This window comes from Pelodiscus sinensis, chromosome 3 (genome assembly GCF_049634645.1).
Source record: "Pelodiscus sinensis isolate JC-2024 chromosome 3, ASM4963464v1, whole genome shotgun sequence".
NCBI classification, from domain to species: Eukaryota; Metazoa; Chordata; order Testudines; family Trionychidae; genus Pelodiscus; species Pelodiscus sinensis.
This window is the reverse complement of record NC_134713.1, coordinates 195325215-195346400: the sequence shown is the minus strand read 5'-3', so window position 1 is coordinate 195346400 and position 21186 is coordinate 195325215. Positions and strand designations below refer to the sequence as shown.

Genomic DNA, 21186 nt, shown 5'->3' with positions numbered 1-21186 from the left:
AAAGAACACCAAAGACAGACAATTATACATGAGTAGTAATGCAATTTACCTTAGCTTTTAATCCTAACTAAGATTGTCGATTAATAGCAGTTAGCTCATGCACTTAACTCATGCACTGTTAAACAATAGAACAAGAATTAAAATTTATTAAATATTTTGATGTTTTTTCTACGCTTGGAAATATATCGATTTCTATTACAACACAAAATAAAAAGTATACAGAACTCATTTTATTTTTTTAAATAGAAGTTTACACTTTAAATTGATAAACAAAAGAAATAGTATTTTTCAGTCAACTTTATGGAGGTATTGTAGAGCAGCCACTTCATTGTAAAAATCTAATTTACAAATATAGATTTATTTTTGTTAAATAACTGCACTCAAAAGCAAAACAATATGAAACTTTAGAGCCTACAGTCCACTCAGTTCTACTTCTTACTCAGCCAGTTGCAAAGACAAACAAGTTTTTTTACATTTTCAGGAGATACTGTTGCCTGCTTCTTATTTACAGTATAACCTGAAAGATTAGAACAGGTGTTCTCATGGCATTTCTTTAGCTGGTGTTGTAAGGTATTTGCATGCCAAATATGCTAAACATTGATATGCCCTTTCAAGTTTTAGCCATTATTCCAGTGGCTATGCTTCCATGCTGATGATGCTTGTTTAAAAAACATGCTAATTAAATTTGTGAATGAACTCCTGGGGGAGGGGAGGAGGGCAAGAATTGTATGTCTCCTGTTTTTGTTTTACCCTCATTGTGCCGTGTATTTCATGTGGTAGCTGTCTTGGATGATGCCTAGCCATGTTTGTTTTAAAAACACTTTCACATCATATTTGACAAATGCAAAGGAAGTACCTGTGACTGTGTGCCCCCATATTTTTCATGGAAATGTGTTTTTTGAATATGATTATGCATCACTTGAATGTGCTTTATGGAAAATGAGGCAAGTAACCGATCATTCAGGAGATTGTAAACTCCTAAATTTGCATGTTCTATTTGTGTGTATGTATCATTCTTATATGTGAAATTAGAAATGTAAAGTGCAAACCTGTTGATTCTAGCTCTTCTTATGAAGGTCACTAGTGGTACTCAAGGATCTTAATGGCCTGGTGTACAAGTCCAGGATCTGTAGATAGTTTTGTGTTTCTTGTAAGTCTAAATTGTGGTTGGTCCTACTAAGACATGTTACCATGCCACCTGGTGCTGGAATCCATCTTGAATTTGGTATTTTTCCATTGGTTGAGGGAATGGGACAAAGACTTTCCGCCCGGGGGAAAACACTGTTTAAAGATGGGAAGCAAACAACTGTCTTCAGTTTCTTTACCGAAAACTCCCCATCAGAAGAGGACACATTAAAGGACCTGGAAAGAAAAGAACTCTAATAATGGGAAGTCTCAGAGGGATAGCTGTGTTAGTCTGTAACTTTAAAAAAAGAGTAATCCTGTAGCAACTTAGAGACGAATATATATATATATTGTGTATCATGAGCTTTTTGTGGGCAAAACCCACTTCCTCAGATGAGCAGAGGTTTACAGTGATTACCTTTACTACCACCCCATGCCTAGGTTCCTGGTGGTGGTGGTGGTGCTGGTCAACCAGAAAGAGAGGCAGGGGTAACCCAGGGCAGCACCCAAGAAGGAAAAACTCCGGGACTGGACTCCCTTGGTCGAAAGATTTATTCATTGAGCAGTTTACAATTACGGGTGGCTAACCACCAAGTTCTCCTTAGCTCCTACAACTTGTGGCAGGTCATGACTAAGATTGAGGAAGTGCTCCCAGAGGATGGATTTCAAAGCCCTCCTGGAAGAAGGGATTTGTGGTGGCTAAGGCTTGTACTAGGTGGATTGAAAAATACTATTTCTTTGGGGCGGGAGGGCTAGAATGCAAATATTTGTAATAAAAATCAATATAAAATGAGTACTGTATATTTTGTATTGTGCTGTAAACGAAATTAATATATTTGAAAATGTTGAAAACATGCAGAATATTTAAATATGTAGTATTCTGTTGTTTAACAGTGAGCTTTAATCATGATTAATTTTTTCAATCACTTGACAGCCCTAATCCAAATCATAGATTTCTAGCCCATGGAACTATGTTTTGTTTTTCATGGGGAAGCATAATTAGGTGATAAAGGAACTCCATACATCAACTTTTTTTTCCTTTGAACTCTATTAAAAAAAAGTGTAACGAAAGTGTACAGTAACTCTAATTACAGGATGGACCTCTCTAGTCCAGCATCCTCGGGACTTGATTTTTCCTGAACGAGAGAATTTGTCAGACCAGAGGAGATAAATTCTGGGTCACCTGCCTGGCTCTGCTGCCTGATCCCCAGACTTGCCACTGCCGCCTGCGCCACGCAGGGCTCTCGGCCACTGGTCCTTCTGGAACAGTCATCCCTGGATGAGCTGCTGTCTCCAGTTGGACTCCCTGCCCTGGCACCACCACCCCAGGAAAACTGCCAGCCCACTTCTGTTTCCAGCTGGACTCCCAGCACCATCAGCCCAGCAGGGCTGCCATCCCCAGCTGGATTTGTGGCCGCACTGATGCCAGCTCCACTGCAGCTGCCATTCCTAGCCAGGACTCCCGACCCTGGTGGTGCCACCCCTGCAGGGCTACCAGCCCCAGTGGGACTCACCGCCCTGGCCAGGCTACTGCTAGCCCCACTGCGGCTGCCACCGACCCTGCTGCATTTGTTTATCCCCACATTACTGGAATCCTGGCTCCAGCACCACCACTACACCACTCTTGATGCCACCGCCCTGTCAGAGCTCCCAGCCGCAAGCCCTCTTGTGCCCTTCTCACAGCCATAGGGGCTCACTGGCCCAGGAATATTCATGGTCCTGCTGTGCCATGGATATTGCTGTGCCAGAGCGTCCCAGTTTTTAGAGGTTCAGCCTGAACTGTGGGTTAGCTTTTGAGACTTTCTGGTGTCCTATGTATCTTGCAATAATTAACCTGCTTAAGTAATGAAAGAGATTTTCTGCTACCATCCTTTTATTCCAGTTTTAAAATTCTGTCTTTGTCTTTTGAGAAAATGATCCTAGTTAATGGTCCTCCAACTTAAATTAAGGTCAGTAGGAGTCCATTCATTAACCTTATCTTGGGTTGGACTCTAAAAGAGAATTTTCAAATTAAGTGGTCAGAATGCATTTACATGCCAGGAAACACTAGGTACCTTTTCTTGCCATGCAAAAAATAGAGTTCCTGTTAATGTAAACAAGAATTCTAGATTTTTTGAAGGACATCTTGGATCATGCTCCTTTTGTTTGTGTTCTTGGATGGCAGCAAACAACTGCTACACGAGTTTAACATTTTCATGGGTTCCCTTGTGAATAATTTCACTTCTTGCATATTAACTGTGTGTTCCTGTCTTGGAGAACCTGACACCAGTTTTAGATATACTTTAAACTAGACACTTTTTCTATACTGCTGGAATTGAGAATTACTCAGAAAGCTATGCATTTGCCAGCTTTACCTATAATAGCAGACATAACATGCCTCTCTTTGAGATAGTGTGGGAGAACCGAAAGAAAATATAATATATCCTTCTGTAAGGAAAGATGAGGGTTTGGTTAGAAGAGAAAAACATACATGTTTTTAAACTTAATCTTTAGTCTTGTTTGATGCTGTGGAAATTAGTTTTTTCTAATTAAAACACTCTGTTTTCAAGGTGTTTTTAACAAACTCTGCAAATGTGTTTTTATTGGAACCATGTACTGAAGTCCCTGCACTTCTGAAAGAGCAAGTTGATGCTTGCAAAGCCGTTTTGAGTATATTTAGGCGCATGATAATGGAACTTTCAATGAATAAAAAGACATGGTAAGTTTTGTGTGTATCATAAGAATTTAGATTGAATAAATTAATAGTATAACCTTTTAGAATTTTAAGACCAAATAATTGAAAAAAAGATGAGGGAATTTCAATAACATTTTAGGTTTTTTTAATGTTTCCTTTTGTGACATTGTAAGAACTATGAGTGTAGTTATTTTATAACACAGCTCATGATTCCATTGGGGGCAAAGTTCCTAAAATACTGAATATAAGAGATTTTTGTTTATAGTTTTTTTGCTTGTGTAATCTTCCATTGTACTATTTTTAGCTCAAACTTGATTATTGTGCAAACCAAATTTTCAACTTTTAAAAATACAGTTTAGTCACACCTTGAAATGCTTAGTGTAGATAAATTAAAAACTACTTTAAGAAAGTTTGTCTTTGAAAGTGATGTCCCTGTAGGTGCTCCACATTAGGTTGGTGTGCTGCTGCCAAGCCTCAGAGTGGAGATTTTATAGCAGCATCCCTGCAGCTGCGCACGAACCCCTATGCCCCCTGCTCCTCAGTTCCTTCTCTACTACCTCTGGTTACTGATGGACTCAGCAGTACTCCCTAGCACTTTGCGTTTATATGATTACACTTCTTGAAAACCAGTTAAATTCATTATAGGAGTTAAGTAGTGAGTTTAAATAGTTAATTAGTTCGTTAGTTTAAAAAAAATCTAGATTAGTATAAGGGGTTTTTCTTTTTTCTCCCAGTTAATCCCTTTCTGCAGTCTGATTTCTTCCATAGGCATGCCTGGCTCACTGTTGTTTAAGCGACGTACCCCATGTAAAGACCCTATCCTGATATCGGATGGTCACTCACAATGTGTCTGCTGCCTCAGAGAGCAGCATAACTCTCAGAAATGCCCTCAGTTGTGCAAAGCTAAAATCGAAGGTGCGGAAAGACAGAGACCACTGCCTCAAGTTATTTTTATTGGAAAACTCACTTAGATGAGCGGCTGATCCAGGCCAGCAGCCCGAGTAACTCAAATAGTGAGGATCCAAAAAGTCTGCCAAAAAGTGAGCCGCCTCAGCACCTCAAGCACAACAGCGGATACACTCAGCGCAGAACCCTCCCGACCAAACAGGAGTGGCAAATGACCCCGCACATATTGCAGGACATCTGCCTGTGGGGGTCACCCGACCATAGACTTGTTTGTCATGCAATCCAACACGAAATGCCCCCTATTCTGTTCCAGGGTGGGCATAGGCAAGGGATCAGTGGGAGATGCCTTCCTCATCGCATGGACATCACATCTATTGTATGCATTTCCTCCTATACCCCTATTGAACAGAGTGGTTCACAAGATGAGGTACAGGGCCCATTTTATACTTCTAGCTCCAGCATGGCCATGCCACCCATGATTCCTCTTCCTAGTGACGATGTCTCGCGCCCCACCGATCCACTTACCTTGCATTAGGGATCTCCTTCGTTACCTGGGCTCCCACGACGGCCAACCGAACCTCCACTCACTACACCTGAAGGCGTGGCTCCTGGATGGTTCTCTGACTTAGGGTTGACTTGCTCACAACAAGTGCAAACAGTCCTTCTATACAGTAGGGCACAGAGCACCCACAAGATTTGTCTTCAGAAATAGAAAAGATTCTCGATATGGTGTGTACGTCACCAGCTGGTTCTTTCAACATCCTCCTTACCTACCATCCTCGACTATATTCTGCACCTTAAACAAGCGGGCCTCGCAATAAACTCCATTAAAGTTCACCTTGCTGCTATTACTACGTTCCACTCTAAGATAGACAACTTGTCCATATTTGCTCATCCACTCACCAAGAGGTTCTTAAAGGGTCTGCAGGCACTTTATCCAGATATCAATCCACCAATGCAACTGTGGAACCTGCATTTATTATTGAATACTGTAACTAGGCTGCCTTTTGAGCCAATAGTGACCACCTCATTATTACACTCGTCCATAAAAACAGTTTTCCTTGTAGCTATTACCTCAGCCAGACAGATAAGAGAGATTGCAGCCCTAATGGCAGATCCCCCATACACCATCTTTTTTGAAGACAAGGTCACGTTACATACCCATCCCAAATTCCTCCCCAAAGTACACTCATCCTTCCACATCAGTCAGACAATATACCTTCCCACCTTCTTCCCCAAACAACACACCAGCTCTTTTGAGATGGAAAATGCATACCCTTGACCTGTTCAGAGCGCTCTCATTTTACCTGCAGCGACGAAAACCGTTCCAGGTGTCTCCCAGACTCTTTGTTTCAATAGAAAATTACAATAAGGGCCAGGCCATCTCATCACAGAGACTCTCCCACTGGATCTCAGATTACATCAAATTTTGCTACACACAGTCGGACGTGCCGCCTCCAGATAACATAAGGGCACACTCAACCAAAGCCGTGGCTACCTCGATAGCATTCCTCCGCAAAGTATCCATAAGAGACATCTGTGCAGCTGCCACAGGGTCCTCCGACCACACATTTGCAAATCACTACGTGCTTATGCAGGGACCACTTTCCAACCTGAAACTAGCTAAGGCAGTTCTTTCCACCGCTTTTCTGCCAGATCCGAAGTCTCTACCTCCCTCAAAGGAAATAGGTTTGTAGTCACCTAATGTGGAGCACCCACGGTGACATCTCTTGAAGAAAAGGATGTTACTCACCTCGATAGTAACTGACATTCTTTGAGATGTGTGTCCCTGTGGGTGCTCCAAAACCCTTTCTTCCTCCCCTCTACTTCAGGATCCTGGCCTTCTCAAGCCATGGTTTCGGGGTAGAGAAGGAACTGAAGAGTGGGCAGGGGTGCTCATGCATGCACAGGGCCTGCAGCCTAACAGTGCACGGTTGCTAGTGCGTGCGTGTGTGGCCCCAGTGACACTGCTATGAAATCTCCACTCTGAGGCTTGGCAGCGGCACACCAGCCTAATGTGGAGCACCCACAGGGACCACCCATAAGACTTACCTTCAGTAACGGAAAAGATTCTCCATATGATGCGTAGATTACCACATCGTACCCTCAACCATCCTCCTTACCTATCATCCTTGATTTCCTACTGCCCTTGAACAAGTGGCCCTTGCTATGAGTTCCATCAATGTTCACCTTGCTGCTATAACTATCTTTTGCCTTAAGATAGCTAATTCGTTGATATTTGCATATCCACTCACTAAGAGGTTTTTATAAGGCCTTCATGCACTTTATCCATATACCACCCCACCAACACAACTGTGGGATCTACCTCTTGTACTGAACACTCTAACATGGCCACTGTTCAAGCCAATGGCCTCTTCTCTCTCCTGCACTTATCCATGAAGACCACCTTTCTTGTAGCCATTACCTTGGCAAGGTGGGTGGAAGAAATTTCAGCCTTAATAGCAGAGCCCCTATACGCTACCTTTTTTAAAGACAAGGTCACTTTAGGTACCCACCCCAGTTTCCTCCCCAAGATATGGTCATTCTTCCTTTTCAGTCAGACAGTACACCTTCCTACCTTCTTTCCCAAACTGCACATCAACTCCTGTGAAATGAAGGTGCACACCTGTGACTTATGCAGAGCATTTTGCTTCTATCTACAATGCACTAGACCGTTTAGGTCCTTCCCAAGACTGTTCGTATCTATAGCAAACCACAGCAAGTGTCAGGCTGTCTCATCACAAAGACTGTCCCACTGGATTTCAGATCGTATTAGACTCTATTAGATCATGAGCGTTCGTGGATAAAACCCACTTCATCAGATGAATTGTAGTGAAAATAACAGAATCCAAGGTGAATATGTAACAGCAAAAGCAGTTACCTCTCAATTGTAGGACCCATGTTACTGAAGCTAATTGAGAAGGCTGGATATGTCCCATTTGTAACTTTTGATGTGAAAATGTGAATGTCAGAAGCAAGGTAAATTGGCTTTGTAGTTCTTTAACTAGTTACGATCTTTATTTAAGTGTGGGTTGACAGTGTCAAGTTTGTAAATTAATTCCAGTTAAGCAGTCTTTCACTGTAATGGATGGTGAAATTCCTTTGTAGAAAAATGTACTTTTTACTTTTTAATTTTATTATAGGCAGGCAGACACACAGGAATGCCATTTGAATAGAGTGTGAGACTGTGCATTCATTCAGCCAAATCCAAAACCAAGCACTCAAAAGGAAATGCCAGAATTATTGTGCAACCTTAGTTCTGCCTCCTTAGTTTGTGTGCTTTGTCATGTATGGTCTTACCAGATTCTTGGTCCAAATCTACTCCTGTTCTTCCCTTCCATTTCCGTTTTTGTCCCTCAATATTTGTCTCAGATTACTACCTCCTCCATATTCCCTGGATGCCAGCGGGTGGGGGAAGGTCATTAAGAAAGAGGTTCTTTGCTCTCCAATCTGGGGCTTGCCCCAACACTAAGAACTATGAGAGGATGGAGTGTGCTTTGTGGGGAGCTTTTGTCTGCAAACCTCTAACAAGTGTACGGAGTATATGGAAACTTATTAAAGTTCTACAACTTGGACATATTTAGGTAGATTTTCATTGGAACAGTAAAAAAATACATCTCTGACACAAAAGCTATCCCTGCCAAATTTCAAATTCCTGCTCCAAAGTATGAGTATGGGAATGCTGCTCAAAGAACAGGTCTCCAGAATGTTGTAATGTTGGCAGAACAGGGTTTTGTTTCAATGCCTGGCAACATTCTTAGTTTGTAATAGAGAGTCGTCATCCTTCAGTGCGTTCAGTTCTCCCTTTGCATACAATGAACTGTGCCTTGGAAATATTTGGGGTTAGCAATTTCATACCGTTCCCAAATGAGGGAGATTGCTGGACCAACAGAAGTGAATTACACCTCTTTGATGACTGACTCCAGGCTCTCCCGGGGTCTATCAGCGGAGGGCTGCCCCAGCAGCAGGGCTCTCCTGGTTCTGCTGCTCTGGGACTGCTGGGGCTCTGCTGCCACCAGGGCTGCTGCTGCCCCCACAATTCTGGGGCTGCTGGGGTTCTGCTGTCTTGCGGCTGCTGGGGCTTCACAGCACCAGGGCTTCAGAGGGTGTCGCAGCCCCAGGACTGCCATTGTCTCCCACCCCCAGTCCTGGGGCTGCCACAGCACCTGCAGCACCAGGATGAAGCTCAGGCTGCGTTCCGACCACTGGGATCCTAGGGCTCTCTGGTCCAGCAACATCCATGGTCCTCATGGACCACGGATGTTGCCAAACCAGAGAGTCCCACACGAGAGAGGTTCAACTTGTATTGTCACATTTTCAATTTATGAGACTTTATCAATGAATTAAGGGTAGTTTTCATACCTGGAAATCAAACTAGCAAAGTTAATAAAACTTGTAACTGAAATCTGAGGTTTTATTTTCATACCAGGGAACAGATGTTACAAATACTCCTGCGAATAACAGAAGCTGTCATGCAGAAGCCAAAGGAAAACCAAATAAAGGACATGTTTGCTCAAAGCTTGGCAGGTTTGCTTTTCAGGGTAAGTGCTTTGTTTAGTTTTGTTTTTTGTTTTTTTTGTTAAGAACATGTCAAACTGAAACTGCAATTTTTTAAAGTGTTTTCAAAAGGATGGAAAGTAAATTTCAATAGCAGGTTATTTTACATCAGAAGTGGATTTTTCATGCTATAATATTATGTCATTCTAAAAGGTACAGTTTTTTTCTATTTCACCGTATTACAAAAATTAACATATTCAACCTATAATATATTAACTTGCTAATACAGTACAGGTTGAACCTCTGACTTCTGGGACTCTCTGGTCTGTGTTGCTAGACCAGAGAGCCCCAGCGGCAGAGCTTGCTGGCCGCTGGGAATGGAGCTGTCTGGCAGGGCCAGTGGGACGGTGTAGTTCATGGGCCTGCCCCTGTACAGTCAACTGAGATGGCTGTGGCTTCCAGAGCCCGCAGGGCTGTGTAGCTGGTGGGGTTGCCAGAGCCTTCGGGAGGCTGGGGGGCAGCGGAGGCTGGTGGCTGGTTAGAGGAGCCCAGCAGAGAGGCTGGCACCTTTTCTACCCCCCGACCTCCTCTAGACTGGTAAACTCCCTTGTTAGAGACCAGTCAGGTCTTGAGCGTTTCGGTCCAGGGAGGTTCAATCTATAGTACAGCTTGGGGTATGAGGTAATCTATGCTTTATAGAATGTAGCCACTAGAGGAAGACTTGATCACTTCAGAAAGTCTGTCCAGTATACTTATTATATATATAGTAGCCCAGTGTCTGTGCGTCTGTAACGCTGAAATGCTGGCTGTTCCCTGTGGGTGGCGCTGTTGCCTGAAATGCTGGCTGTTCCCTGTGGGTGGCGCTGTTGCCTGAAATGCTGGCTGTTCCCTCTGGGCGGCCCATGCTGCATGGGGAGTGCGGGGCCCAAACAGCCGCTTGCTCCCCCATGGCGGCCCGGTTGAGCGGCGCAGAAGTCAGCCGTGTGCCTCAGCGGGAGGCGAAGGGGGGAGGGCAGTGACCTGCAGCATGACAGTAGCTCCAGGCCCTGCCCCCTGGGCGTGAATGTCACCGCCCCGCCCCCCTTCACCTCCCGCCGTGGCGCTCGGCTGACTTCTGCACCGCTCAGCCAGGCCGCCTCGTGGGAGCAAGTGGTGCAAGCGACCGTTTGGGCTCCACACCCCTTATGCAGCACGGGGAGTGCGGCGCCCAAACAGCCATTTGGGCTCCGTGGTCCCCCGAGTGAGAGGCAGGAGCGGGAGGATAGAGAGAGAGACGGAGCGAGAGACCGAAGGCTCAGGAGAGAAGACTGACGTGGAGGAGAGACCTGAAAATCCCATCTTATGAGAGGCTAATTGGCTAGTTTATTTTAATAGTCAGACAAACCTGCAAATGTTGCATGTTGTTGTTACAGTATCTGCTTTTGTTACTATTGCAAGGTACAGGATGTACTCAACATTTGCATTTCCTTTATGTTCCCTGATCCCTTATTTGCATGTGCTGGATAGGTTTGTTTAGTCATCATGGTAGTTTACTGCTTTCTGTTCGTTTTGCCCCTTTGGAGTCATACAACACTTATTTTCATATAAAATTAACTTGGATGCTTTAATGAAGTGTACTGTAGTCAAGATATGCCCCTTTTGTAGGACAGCTGTATAGTTTCAGGACTACGTAAATAATTGTCTCTAAAATCTCAGCATTTTCTAATTGTTTCCTAAAGGTAAATTAATATGTATCAAGCCAGAATGCTGCATTATGCTGAACCAAAGGAAAATAGTCATAATTCAGCTAGGGAATAGTATATTCTAAGGTATAATAAATATCAATACACCATATACCTCAGAGTTTTTGACTAGCATTATGCTCATCCTGAGGATGTATGGAGGAAATATGCATCTTGTATTTTTTGTCATGCTGATAATTCTCTGTGTCAATGAATTATTCTAGGTTTTATAAATTAAGAGTCTTATGAACAAGTACAGCAGAATTTTTCTGCAAATTTCGATATTTGTCATGAGTCCTTTTTACAACAGTAGATTTCTCTGGCAGAGAAAGAGCGAGCCTCTGAGAATTTATTCAGAATTTATTATCAAGATATATTCATCCCTTCCTTTCACATTAACCAAGATATTTTTTCCCTCTTTTTCTTTGACCTTTCTTCTAAAGAAATCATGAGTCATATTAGGCAGCCTACAAGCTATACTCCAGTTTTCATGAGCTTCCTTCATCGGTAACCTTCACAGCTATTCACTCAGCAAGATTCTTGGAACTTTTTGGATTAATGAAAAATTAAAACATATTGGCTACGTCTACACTGGCCCCTTTTCCGAAAGGGGCATGTTAATTTCACAGGTCGTAATAGGGAAATCTGCGGGGGATTTAAATAAAAATGTCCACCGCTTTTTTCCGGCTTTTAGAAAAGCCGGAAAAGAGCGTCTACACTGGCCCCGATCCTCCGGAAAAAAGCCCTTTTCCGGAGGATCTCTTATTCCTACTTCAAAGTAGGAATAAGAGATCCTCCGGAAAAGGGCTTTTTTCCAGAGGATTGGGCCGGATCGGGGCCAGTGTAGACGCTCTTTTCCGGCTTTTCTAAAAGCCGGAAAAAAGCGGCGGACATTTTTATTTAAATGCCGCGGGGGATATTTAAATCCCCTGCGGATTTCCCTATTACGACCTGTGAAATTAACATGCCCCTTCCGGAAAAGGGGCCAGTGTAGACGTAGCCATACAGTACTGCATACAGGGCTAAGTTAACTCTTCTGAGCTATTAGATTGGGGGGGCAAAAATTAAGAGTTCAATATGCGGGAGGGAGCTGTGGGTTGAAGAGAAGGGTTGGCATGAAGAGAAGGGTTGGCATTGCTGTGTGGTGCAGGCTCTGCAGTGGAGCTGGCGATAAGTTGTTTGGGGTACAGGAGGGCTCCAGGCTGGGACCAAGGGGTTTGGAGTGCAGGAGGAGGGTCAGGGGAGGAGGTGAGGGGTCTGAGCAGGAGTTAGGATTCGGGAGGGGGCTCAGGTTTGGGGTGTGGGGTCTGGGAGGCAGGATGTTGGAATTGGCTCAGAGTGGGGACAGGGGTTGGGATGCGAGGTCTGGAAGAGGGTTATTGCTGGGACAGAAGGCTAGTTGTGGGGTACTTACCTGGGGCAGCTCCCCTTTGATGCAGGGGGAACAGGTGACTCCATGTGCCCTGCACTTGTTTGCAGGCACATCCCCTGCAGCTCCCATTAGCCATGACTGCTGGCCAATGGGATCAGCAAAGGTGGAGCCTCCAGGTGAGGGCAGTGCAGGGACAGAGAACTTCCCCGGGCACTTGCAGAGTATAATCAATATCTGGGGCAGTACATGGAACCGCCTCCCCCACCCCACCACGAGGAAGGGCTGGCCCAGAACACAGGGATATTAGTGGCTGCAGCCCCCTCTTAATCTGGGGCCCTGGGCTGTGGCCCCAAAAGCTTAGTCCAACACTGATTGCATAATTTTCAGGCAAAACAAACCCAAAAAATCCCAGAAGTGCCACCCCAAATATGCTGGAGAAGATGTTTCAGTGATTTACAAGTAAAAACATTATAAGCATGTTCTAATTAACCCCAACTCAAGTGTGTAAACCCAGGAATTCCAAAATTGTTACACTTAATAGAAATATAAATGCACAAAGGTAAAAATGAATAGTGACCCTTAACACCCGGTGTATTGTGAGCCTGTGCAATAACTATAATGATGATGATTAAGGCATTTTCTTGTTTGTCTCAGGCTGAGAAGATGAAACAGATTTTTACAAGCCATTTTATTTTTCTGCTCCTTGCGACATTGATGAAGGACAGAGTTAATTTTGTTTGGATGCCTTACCTGTGTATCTTTATACCCATTTGTGTATTGAATGTCAGAAGCTATTTGACCTCCCTGTGAATAGGCCCTCTTTGTTTTATGTATAAATTGGTCTACTTGGACTCCTATATTGATGAATATATGATAGTCTGTTTCTGATTATTTCAGATTTAGAGAATTCTCTGGTATCAGTCATTCTGTTTATAGTATTTAGACATCAAATCAATCTCTGTGTATTTCTGGATTTACAAGTGAACAGAGTAGCCTCTTCCTTCCTAAAATGATTTTGAAATTCCACCATCAAAGGTGTAATCTTAAATTTATTTGAAAAATATTCTTATAGGAGATTCACAGTGATATTCCCTCTACCAATTTTATTTATATTCTTTATAGTAAGAAATTTTCCTATTGCGTACTTATAAATAAATTAAATTAAATTAACCTAAAGTAATTTAACACATTGTACCACAACATTTTAAGTACCAACATCAGGAATGTTTCAGGGGAATGTGATTCTGAGGATAATTTCTAAATATCATTCAAGTTATATCCATTAAGCCAAATCAAGTATTTTTCTAGAAAAGGAAACAAACAGATGGGAAGGAAACCGAGTCAAAAAATGTAATGCAACTATACTCAGAAATCAATTAGAAAAAAAATAAAAGAAGAAATAACAAAACACATACAAAAATAGATTTTTCTTTTTGATGATAGAAACATTGCTCAAGGAATAATGCAAAAACAATTGTAACCTTTTATCATCTTTTAATCAGCAGCCTCAGCTTGAAAAATTGGATCTCTAGCACCACCTTCTGGCTATTGTATATTCATTTTGTGCATCAACTCTGCTTTTCTATTATAATTTTGTTCCAAACTGTAGTTTCCACAAACAGGTTCAGTTAGTATCTGCAATAAAAAAAGGTTCCTAGTTATTAACTGATGTCACAGTAGAGCCACATCTGAAAAACAGTAGTTATTTAAATGTCAGATTCATATAACTTTGCATTTAATTTCTACTGTCAATTTAATTTTTTTTTAAAAGTTCTATGTTGGAATTAAAGGCTGCTGGGGCTATACTAACTTCTCCAGCCTTTAATTATTTACATTGCGATTAGATTTCTTAAATGGCATTATTTACTTGAAATCTTAAGTAATTATTTGTTTTCTTCTTTGAGTGATTGTGTATGTGTGTTCCTCTTCTGGTGTACATCACCCCTTCCCCTACACACCATTTCAAAATCTGTTGGATAGCAGTGTCCATTGAGACCACTCTTGTGCCCTGAATGCCATTGTATCTTCCCCTTCCACTGGAGAGCATAAAGGGCAAAGCAGGCCCAATCATCCCTCAATTTCTTCTTTCCATTTGTGGCAGCTAGATGGAATCCCTGCATTGTCCACTTTTCTATTCATCTGCAGCTTTGCTGTGCATGCGTGCACATGTGTATACACAAATAATAGTTCGTGTATTTTTCTCCTTTCGTGCCGTTTGGTCGAGAACATTTAAATAAATCCTATTTAGTGTTAAGAACTTGTCTAGTACCAGCACCGTACTATGGCTGAAACCAAGTCCCAAGGGCTCAAAACTTGTCCCTACAGTGATGCAGTTCTTTCACTTAGGGTACATCTACACAGCAGCATTATTTTGGGATAACTAACATTATTCTGAAATAACATAGTGCATGTCTACACTACAAGCCTTTATTTTGAAATAATGTCAAGCCGAAGGACTTCTTACTCCGACTCGTGGTAACCCTCATTTCTTCTTCTAGAGACGTCCCTGTGGTTGCTCCACAGCAGGTGTCAGTGCATCCCAGACTCTTCAGAGCAGTGTGCATGGGGGTGGCACTCACTCTTGGCAAGGGAGGCACGTGCGTGCTCCCCGGGACTCCCCTCCCCCTGCCCTTCATTCCTTTTTACCATCCCCAGTTTAAGATGGAGCTCGGCATTGCTCTTCACTCCTTCGTTAATCCTATAGAGAAGTAGTTACATTTTTGGTATTTCTCACTCAGTTACCGTACGCCTTATCTAAGTTTATTTACCTTAAAAAAAAAAAAAAAACCTCCGCTTTTTCTCCAAGTTAATCTCCTACCGTGTGCATTCACTGCAATGCCAGGGTCACCAGGCTTTAAACATTGTTCAGCCTGTAATGACACCCTGCCCGTTCAACAGGACTGCCAGCACTGCGCCAAACTCACGACACGAACACACAGAGACAGGAACCACCACCTGAAAATGATTGTTAGAAAAGGCTCAACATCCCTCCTTGGACCCTGGCACACAAGGTCCTGATAAGATGAGACCTGAAAAGGGGAAAAGATCCCCAAAGAAATGTGCCTCTTTGTTTCCTCACAAGGGGCAGTCGTGTAAGCAGCGCACAACCGAAAGATTGGTACCGAGGGCTGAGAGGCCACCTCACCTCAGTCCTTACAATGCTCTGGGCACTTCCGGCACCGATCAGACCCTCTCCTGGCACATTAACCACAGAGCCCGTACCAAGGCTACAGGCCCTTCTGTCTCTCATGTTTCGGCACCCAGTAACCAGACTGTTGAATGCTCAGCACTGATACCTACTGCCACAGCACAACAGCAACCGTCTTGTGCAGCCTATCGGCACTGTCCCACCACTTAATGATGCCATATTTAGCTCGGCACCACAACCCACATTGGTGCCAACCGCAACCACACCGGCTCTGGTACTGTTCATGGTACCGATGGCCTTGATACCGTCCACCGCGGGACCCCAAGTATTTACACTAGGGAGACCTTGCCATGTTGTCTGTGTTTAATTCTCCATTTCTCAGTGCCAGCAAGTCACCTCCCTCAGCAGTACTGAAACATGTCTCATCACCTATTCTTTTATCCAGTGATGACGACAATGAATAGAGGCTATCATTCTCACCCGTTATCTCCCAGTACCAAAATATCTGTGCCTTCGACTCATCCCAGCTTTTAGGCATCCAGTGAGCATGCCCCCTTGGGATCCACATCCATGGATGCCACTGCCTATGCCTTATGCTGCACAGTAGCAGTACTGGAGAACCATGGACTTATGACTACAAAAAGAGACATTCAGATAAAGAAACATACCCAGCCCGCACCCTCTCCTCCTAACCGTCTTCAGGCGCAGACAAACAGCTCCCTCTCATGTGAATCCTCTACTTTAATCTCTGTCACCACAGAGGAAGCAGCAGGAAACCGCTGATCCATGGTCTCACGAGTTAGGCCCAGACACACCCCAGGTACAGATTCATCCTCCTTGCCTGATGAGGCAGTCATGCCACTGCCTCCAACCATGGCTGATGACTTGACCCCCTTTCAAGATCTCTTTGAGAGGGTTGCAGCTGGCCTGAATATCACAATGTATGTAATCTTTTTTTTTATCAGGCTGGGTGTCCAGGTAGAGAAGGAACTGAGGGGAGGGGGGCCGCGCATGCATGGTAGTCCGGAGCAACATCCATGTGCCTCCCCTGCCACTCATGAGCGGCCCCCCATGCACTGCTGTGAATAATCTGGTTTGTGGCACTGGGATGCACCAGAACTAGCTGTAGAGCACCCATAGGGATGCTCATCTTAAAGAACGTAATTTACTGCTAAAGATGAGTAACCTCCTCTTCAAGAGGAGTAAGGGAAGTCGAAGAAAGAGTATACTTCCTTCGACTTCCCACTGTGTAAACTGTGCCAAAAGCCGAGTTAAGCTCTTTCAACTTAAGCTATGTAATTGATGTAGCTGAAGTTGCAAAGCTTATTCTGAGTTTAGCCCTGCTGTTTAGACACACCCTTAATGATGGGCAACTGAGTTGCCTTTTTTGGAGCAAGACACGTGCGTGATAAATGCTCAATCTGTTATTCCTTCTCCAGGTGGATACAGAATGTAGAAGTGCTCTCAAAGAGCCTCCTCAGAACCGGAGAAAAAATGCCTACCAGGCCTAATCAGGTTTCCACAGGTAGTGCTCTTGAAAGTAGCAGCTCAGATCCAAGATCATCAAAAAGTTCAGACCCTTTAACAATCAGAGCAGTAGGGCAGCTAAGTCTTTGTCTACGGAGTTATCCAAAAGAAGTAGGAATGAATGTAATTTCCACAGCGAGTGCAGGCCTGGATTACTCTTACTGGAACATAGATGGAAAGGGAGGGGAACTACTTACTCCTTTCCATTTCTCCATTCCATGGATACATATCCTGACCATCTCCTTCTCCCACACAGAATTAAGTCCTGATACGCTGCTGAAATAAGGGGGCATTATTGCTGCAGAATTTTGCTTCATAATACACCGGTGTCTGTTAACTGCTACTTTTTTAACTCCCATGAAACTTTGATTTATGTTTTGTAGTTCTTAATCATTTTTCAGTAACAGCCTCAGGAAGTGGCATCCTCTGAAAGTAAAGAATAACAAAGAAAAAATTCTCATTTTAATGTCTGAATTGAAAATGTTATAAGCTGTTAAATATGAGAAATTCATTTGGTCTTTGGAAATCTGTTTCCAAATTTTTAATTCTATGCTTTTTAGAAATGTACAAAATGTCATTGCTTTCCTATTTCCCAGACTCTTATTGTGGCTTGGATCCGAGCAAATCTGAGTGTGTACATTTCTCGAGAACTTTGGGATGAACTGCTCAGCGTACTATCTTCCCTTACTGACTGGGAGGAACTGATAACTGAATGGGCCAACATCATGGATTCTCTAACAGCAGTGTTAGCAAGAACGGTGTATGGGGTTGAAATGACTAATTTACCACTGGATAAATTAAGTGAGCAAAAGGAAAAAAAACAAAGAGGCAAAGGTAAAGTCTCTCTTCTTTAGTGCATTTTATATTAAACAAATTAAGATATTCATTATGGTTCTTTACATATTGCAAAGATGCCTTTGAAAAAATGCACTCAATTTTACTTAGTATTGTTGCATGCAAAAATATCGAGCATCTGGTCTAGTAAGATACTTACATCGATCTGTTTTTATAAAAACTATTTTTAAATATGGATGGGTATTTAGTGCTTAACCAGTCTCTACTGTAGTAGTAGGAAAAAAGCATGGCTATTTGTATTGAAATTTGTGCATAAACACCAACTCTTGAATTCCTTTTTAATGTAATTTAATTGTATTGCATTTTATTTTAATAAATCTGTTTATGTAAGAGTCTGGGGGCCAGTGGACGATTTTGTGTGCAGTCTTATAAATCTTAGCACCACTAATGTAGCAATTTACAATAGTTAACTAATTGAACTGTCTTGGTAAACATGGATGGAGCTCTGTGAGGTAGATAAATGCAATTCCCATTTCCCAGGTGGTAAAGCTAAGGTAAAAAGACCCAAACTCAGACCCTTTCCCCTGCACTAACCCTATTATGCTGGGTATAAAGTCCAGAGCAGTACAGAAAGCCCCTGTAGGCCTATAACTAGCCCCGGGACTGTTCACCTGGCACAGGCACTGCAGAAGATGGTCTTAAGGACTTATTCACAAGCCAAGGGGCGGGACTGATGCCAGGATGAGCATGTTTGACAGGAGTGGTGATACAGTACTGCAGTGATGAAGCCCATAGAGTAGCCACAGGAGGTTAGCATCATTTAGGCAGACCCCTACAGTTGTCTAAATTATACCAGAGGCCTCTAGCCCTTGAAGCAACTCAGGATCAGGAAGGTACAAAGGTGATTTAGGCCTGGTTTACACTGGGAGTTTAGGTTGAACTTAGCCACATTCGATCCATTTTCTAAAGTCTACACCACCACTGTCAACTTTAAGGGCCATTAAAGTCGATTTCAGTACTTCTGCTTTTCATGAAGAGTAACAGTAAATTCAGCCTTGCATGGTAGAATTTAGGGTCATGCAGATGCAGCACTGTGAAAGCCAACATTCTGGGCTTTTGGGAGATGCCCCACTGTGACTGCTCTGTCCAGGATTTTCAACTGCTCAGGAAAAGCCCCAGGAATTTTGAATTTCATTCCCTGTGTGGACAGGATGGCAAGCAGACCTCTGAGCAGGCAGCACACCTCAGCAGCACACCTGACCATGAATGCCCAGGGTTACACCAAACATGGAGCATGCAGGAGATTCTGGTCCTCATCGAGCATCTGGTCTAGTAAGATACTAGAGGAATAGAATGTGTTCTCTCAGAAATACAAACCAGCAGAAGAAATGCAGGTATCTGTGCCAACATGGTAAAGGGCATGGAGGAGAAAGGATACACCAGGGACACCCAGCAGTGCCACATGAAAATAAAGGAGCTGAGGCGGTCGTACCAAAAGACAAATCGGGCAAATGGACAGTCTGGGTCAGCGCTGCAAACAGGCCACTTCTCTGAGAAGCTGCATGTGATCTTGGAGTAGGGGACCCAACCAGCTTCCCTAGTCAGTCTTTGGATTCCTCCCAAGACACTCAGGCAACCTCTGTCAGTAGTGTGGAGGACAGCGTGCATAATGATGATGAGGAGGATGGTCAGCAGGTGAACAGGGCAATAAGGTCACCAAGAGCCAAGAACTCGTTATAACTTTGGAGACAATCCCCTTCTCTCAGGATGTCTCACAGCCAGGCATCGATCAGGGGAGGGCACTTCTGGTGAGAACACATTTTTTATCTTGCTACAAATGGTTTAAGGCAGTTGGGTGAGGTCTGTGGTAGCCACTGTGCCTACCCACCAGGAGCTCCCCAGAACAGCTTGTTAACGTGTCTGGAGATGGAATGGGAATCCTCCCTGTACATTTCCATAAAGCTCTCATAGAAGAACTCTTTAATGCTGCTCACAAGGTTTCTTGTCTTCTTTTGTGCTCCGTGGTAGGACACCTTATCTCACCAAGCCAGAAGTAAGTGGTCTGGTGTCATTGCAGCACAAAGCTTTGCAGGTCCAGGACTCTGGCCCCATTCAATCAGCATCCACTCCTTATCACTTTGGAGAAGTGATTTGGAGAAGGCTGATATCGCAGAAGGCAACCTGGGTGAAGCAAGGGAAGCGATTAATTGATGCCTCTGCAGTAAACCTCTGTTTGCTCATCCCCAATTTAGCATGGTGTGAGCCCCTGCCCTGCTGCCACTCCTGGACCCTCTTCCCCCTCCCATCTGTATGCTCTTGTGAGAAGGGAAAGTTGCACTCTCCCAGCAAATGGAGGGTGATGAACACACAGCCATCACGTGAGTCCCTGCCCAGCCTTGCCTTGCTGCCATGCCCGGAACCTCTCCCTCCTGCAGGCTCCAGCCCTTGCCTGTCCCGTACCATACCTGCCACCAAAGCGAGTTCAGCTTTTCCCTTAAGATCTCTGAGGCATACCTGCTATATAGTGGGTGCTTTAAAGCAAAACTGAGGCCTTGTACATAATACACCCTTATTGTCTTTAGGCAGACCTTCCTTTTATGTTAAGAGATTTGGTTTTACACTTAACAATGTATTTCTTGTTAAGTTTGCCCTTTACTTTTTATTACAGCAGGTGTAGTAGTGAGCATGCTGCACACTCCCCTGGCTCTGCCAACTGTCTGGCTAGCACACATTCAAAGGCAAAATTGTGCTAGGGAGGACATGTTCTTCAAGGAGCAAATGCAATCCACCCACTTGGGACAGGGAGCAATTAAGTGAGTGGAGGAATACGCTGCTGCAGGAGAGAGGCGAGTGGACTGTGAGGACCAGAGAGCATGCAGGGAACTGAAAGTGAAGAACCAGGAGAGAGTCTTGATGGTCATGGCAGATGTGATGACCTGCATGGCGCTCTTCCACATTCATAAGCACCTCTCCAGACCTTGCAGACCCTCATTCCCTCCCCAATGAGTTTCATAGCCTCCTTTCCCAGGGACTGTAGAAGGTCCCCGAGGAGGGAGGGGGAGAAGGAGAGGAAGTGAGGGAACAGGAGGGAGTCAAGTGCAGCCACACACTCAACTCCCTATGATGCATTCTGGAGCAAAAGGCTTTCCTGCTCTCACCTGTGATCAGCCCCCTGCCCTGAACTCTTTTTCTGTCACTGCTGTGTTCCCTAAATAAAAACACATTGGCTGTGTCTACACTGGGCCACTTATTCCGGAAAAGCAGCTGCTTTTCCGGAATAACTTGCCAGCTGTCTACACTGGCCGCTTGCTTTTCCGGAAAAGCAATGACGATCTACTGTAAAATTGTCAGTGTTTTTCCGGAAAAACTATGCTGTTCCCGTTCGGGCAAAAGTCCTTTTCCGGAAAAACTGTTCCGGAAA

The 21186-nt window shown here is 43.8% G+C and overlaps 1 protein-coding gene across 5 annotated transcripts in view; it reads left to right on the top strand.

Moving 5' to 3' along the window:
* RALGAPA2 (Ral GTPase activating protein catalytic subunit alpha 2) overlaps nt 1-21186 on the top strand; it is a 383681-nt gene that overhangs the window by 104733 nt on the left and 257762 nt on the right. For all 5 annotated transcript variants that reach the window (XR_012903061.1, XM_075925792.1, XM_075925789.1 and 2 more), the window contains 3 exons: nt 3675-3823; nt 9135-9246; nt 17567-17804. Coding sequence is in view for 4 of the 5 variants with exons in the window: in XM_075925792.1 (XP_075781907.1) it covers nt 3675-3823; nt 9135-9246; nt 17567-17804 (499 nt within the window). In the remaining variant the exon portion in view is untranslated. The remainder of the gene's footprint in view (nt 1-3674; nt 3824-9134; nt 9247-17566; nt 17805-21186) is intronic.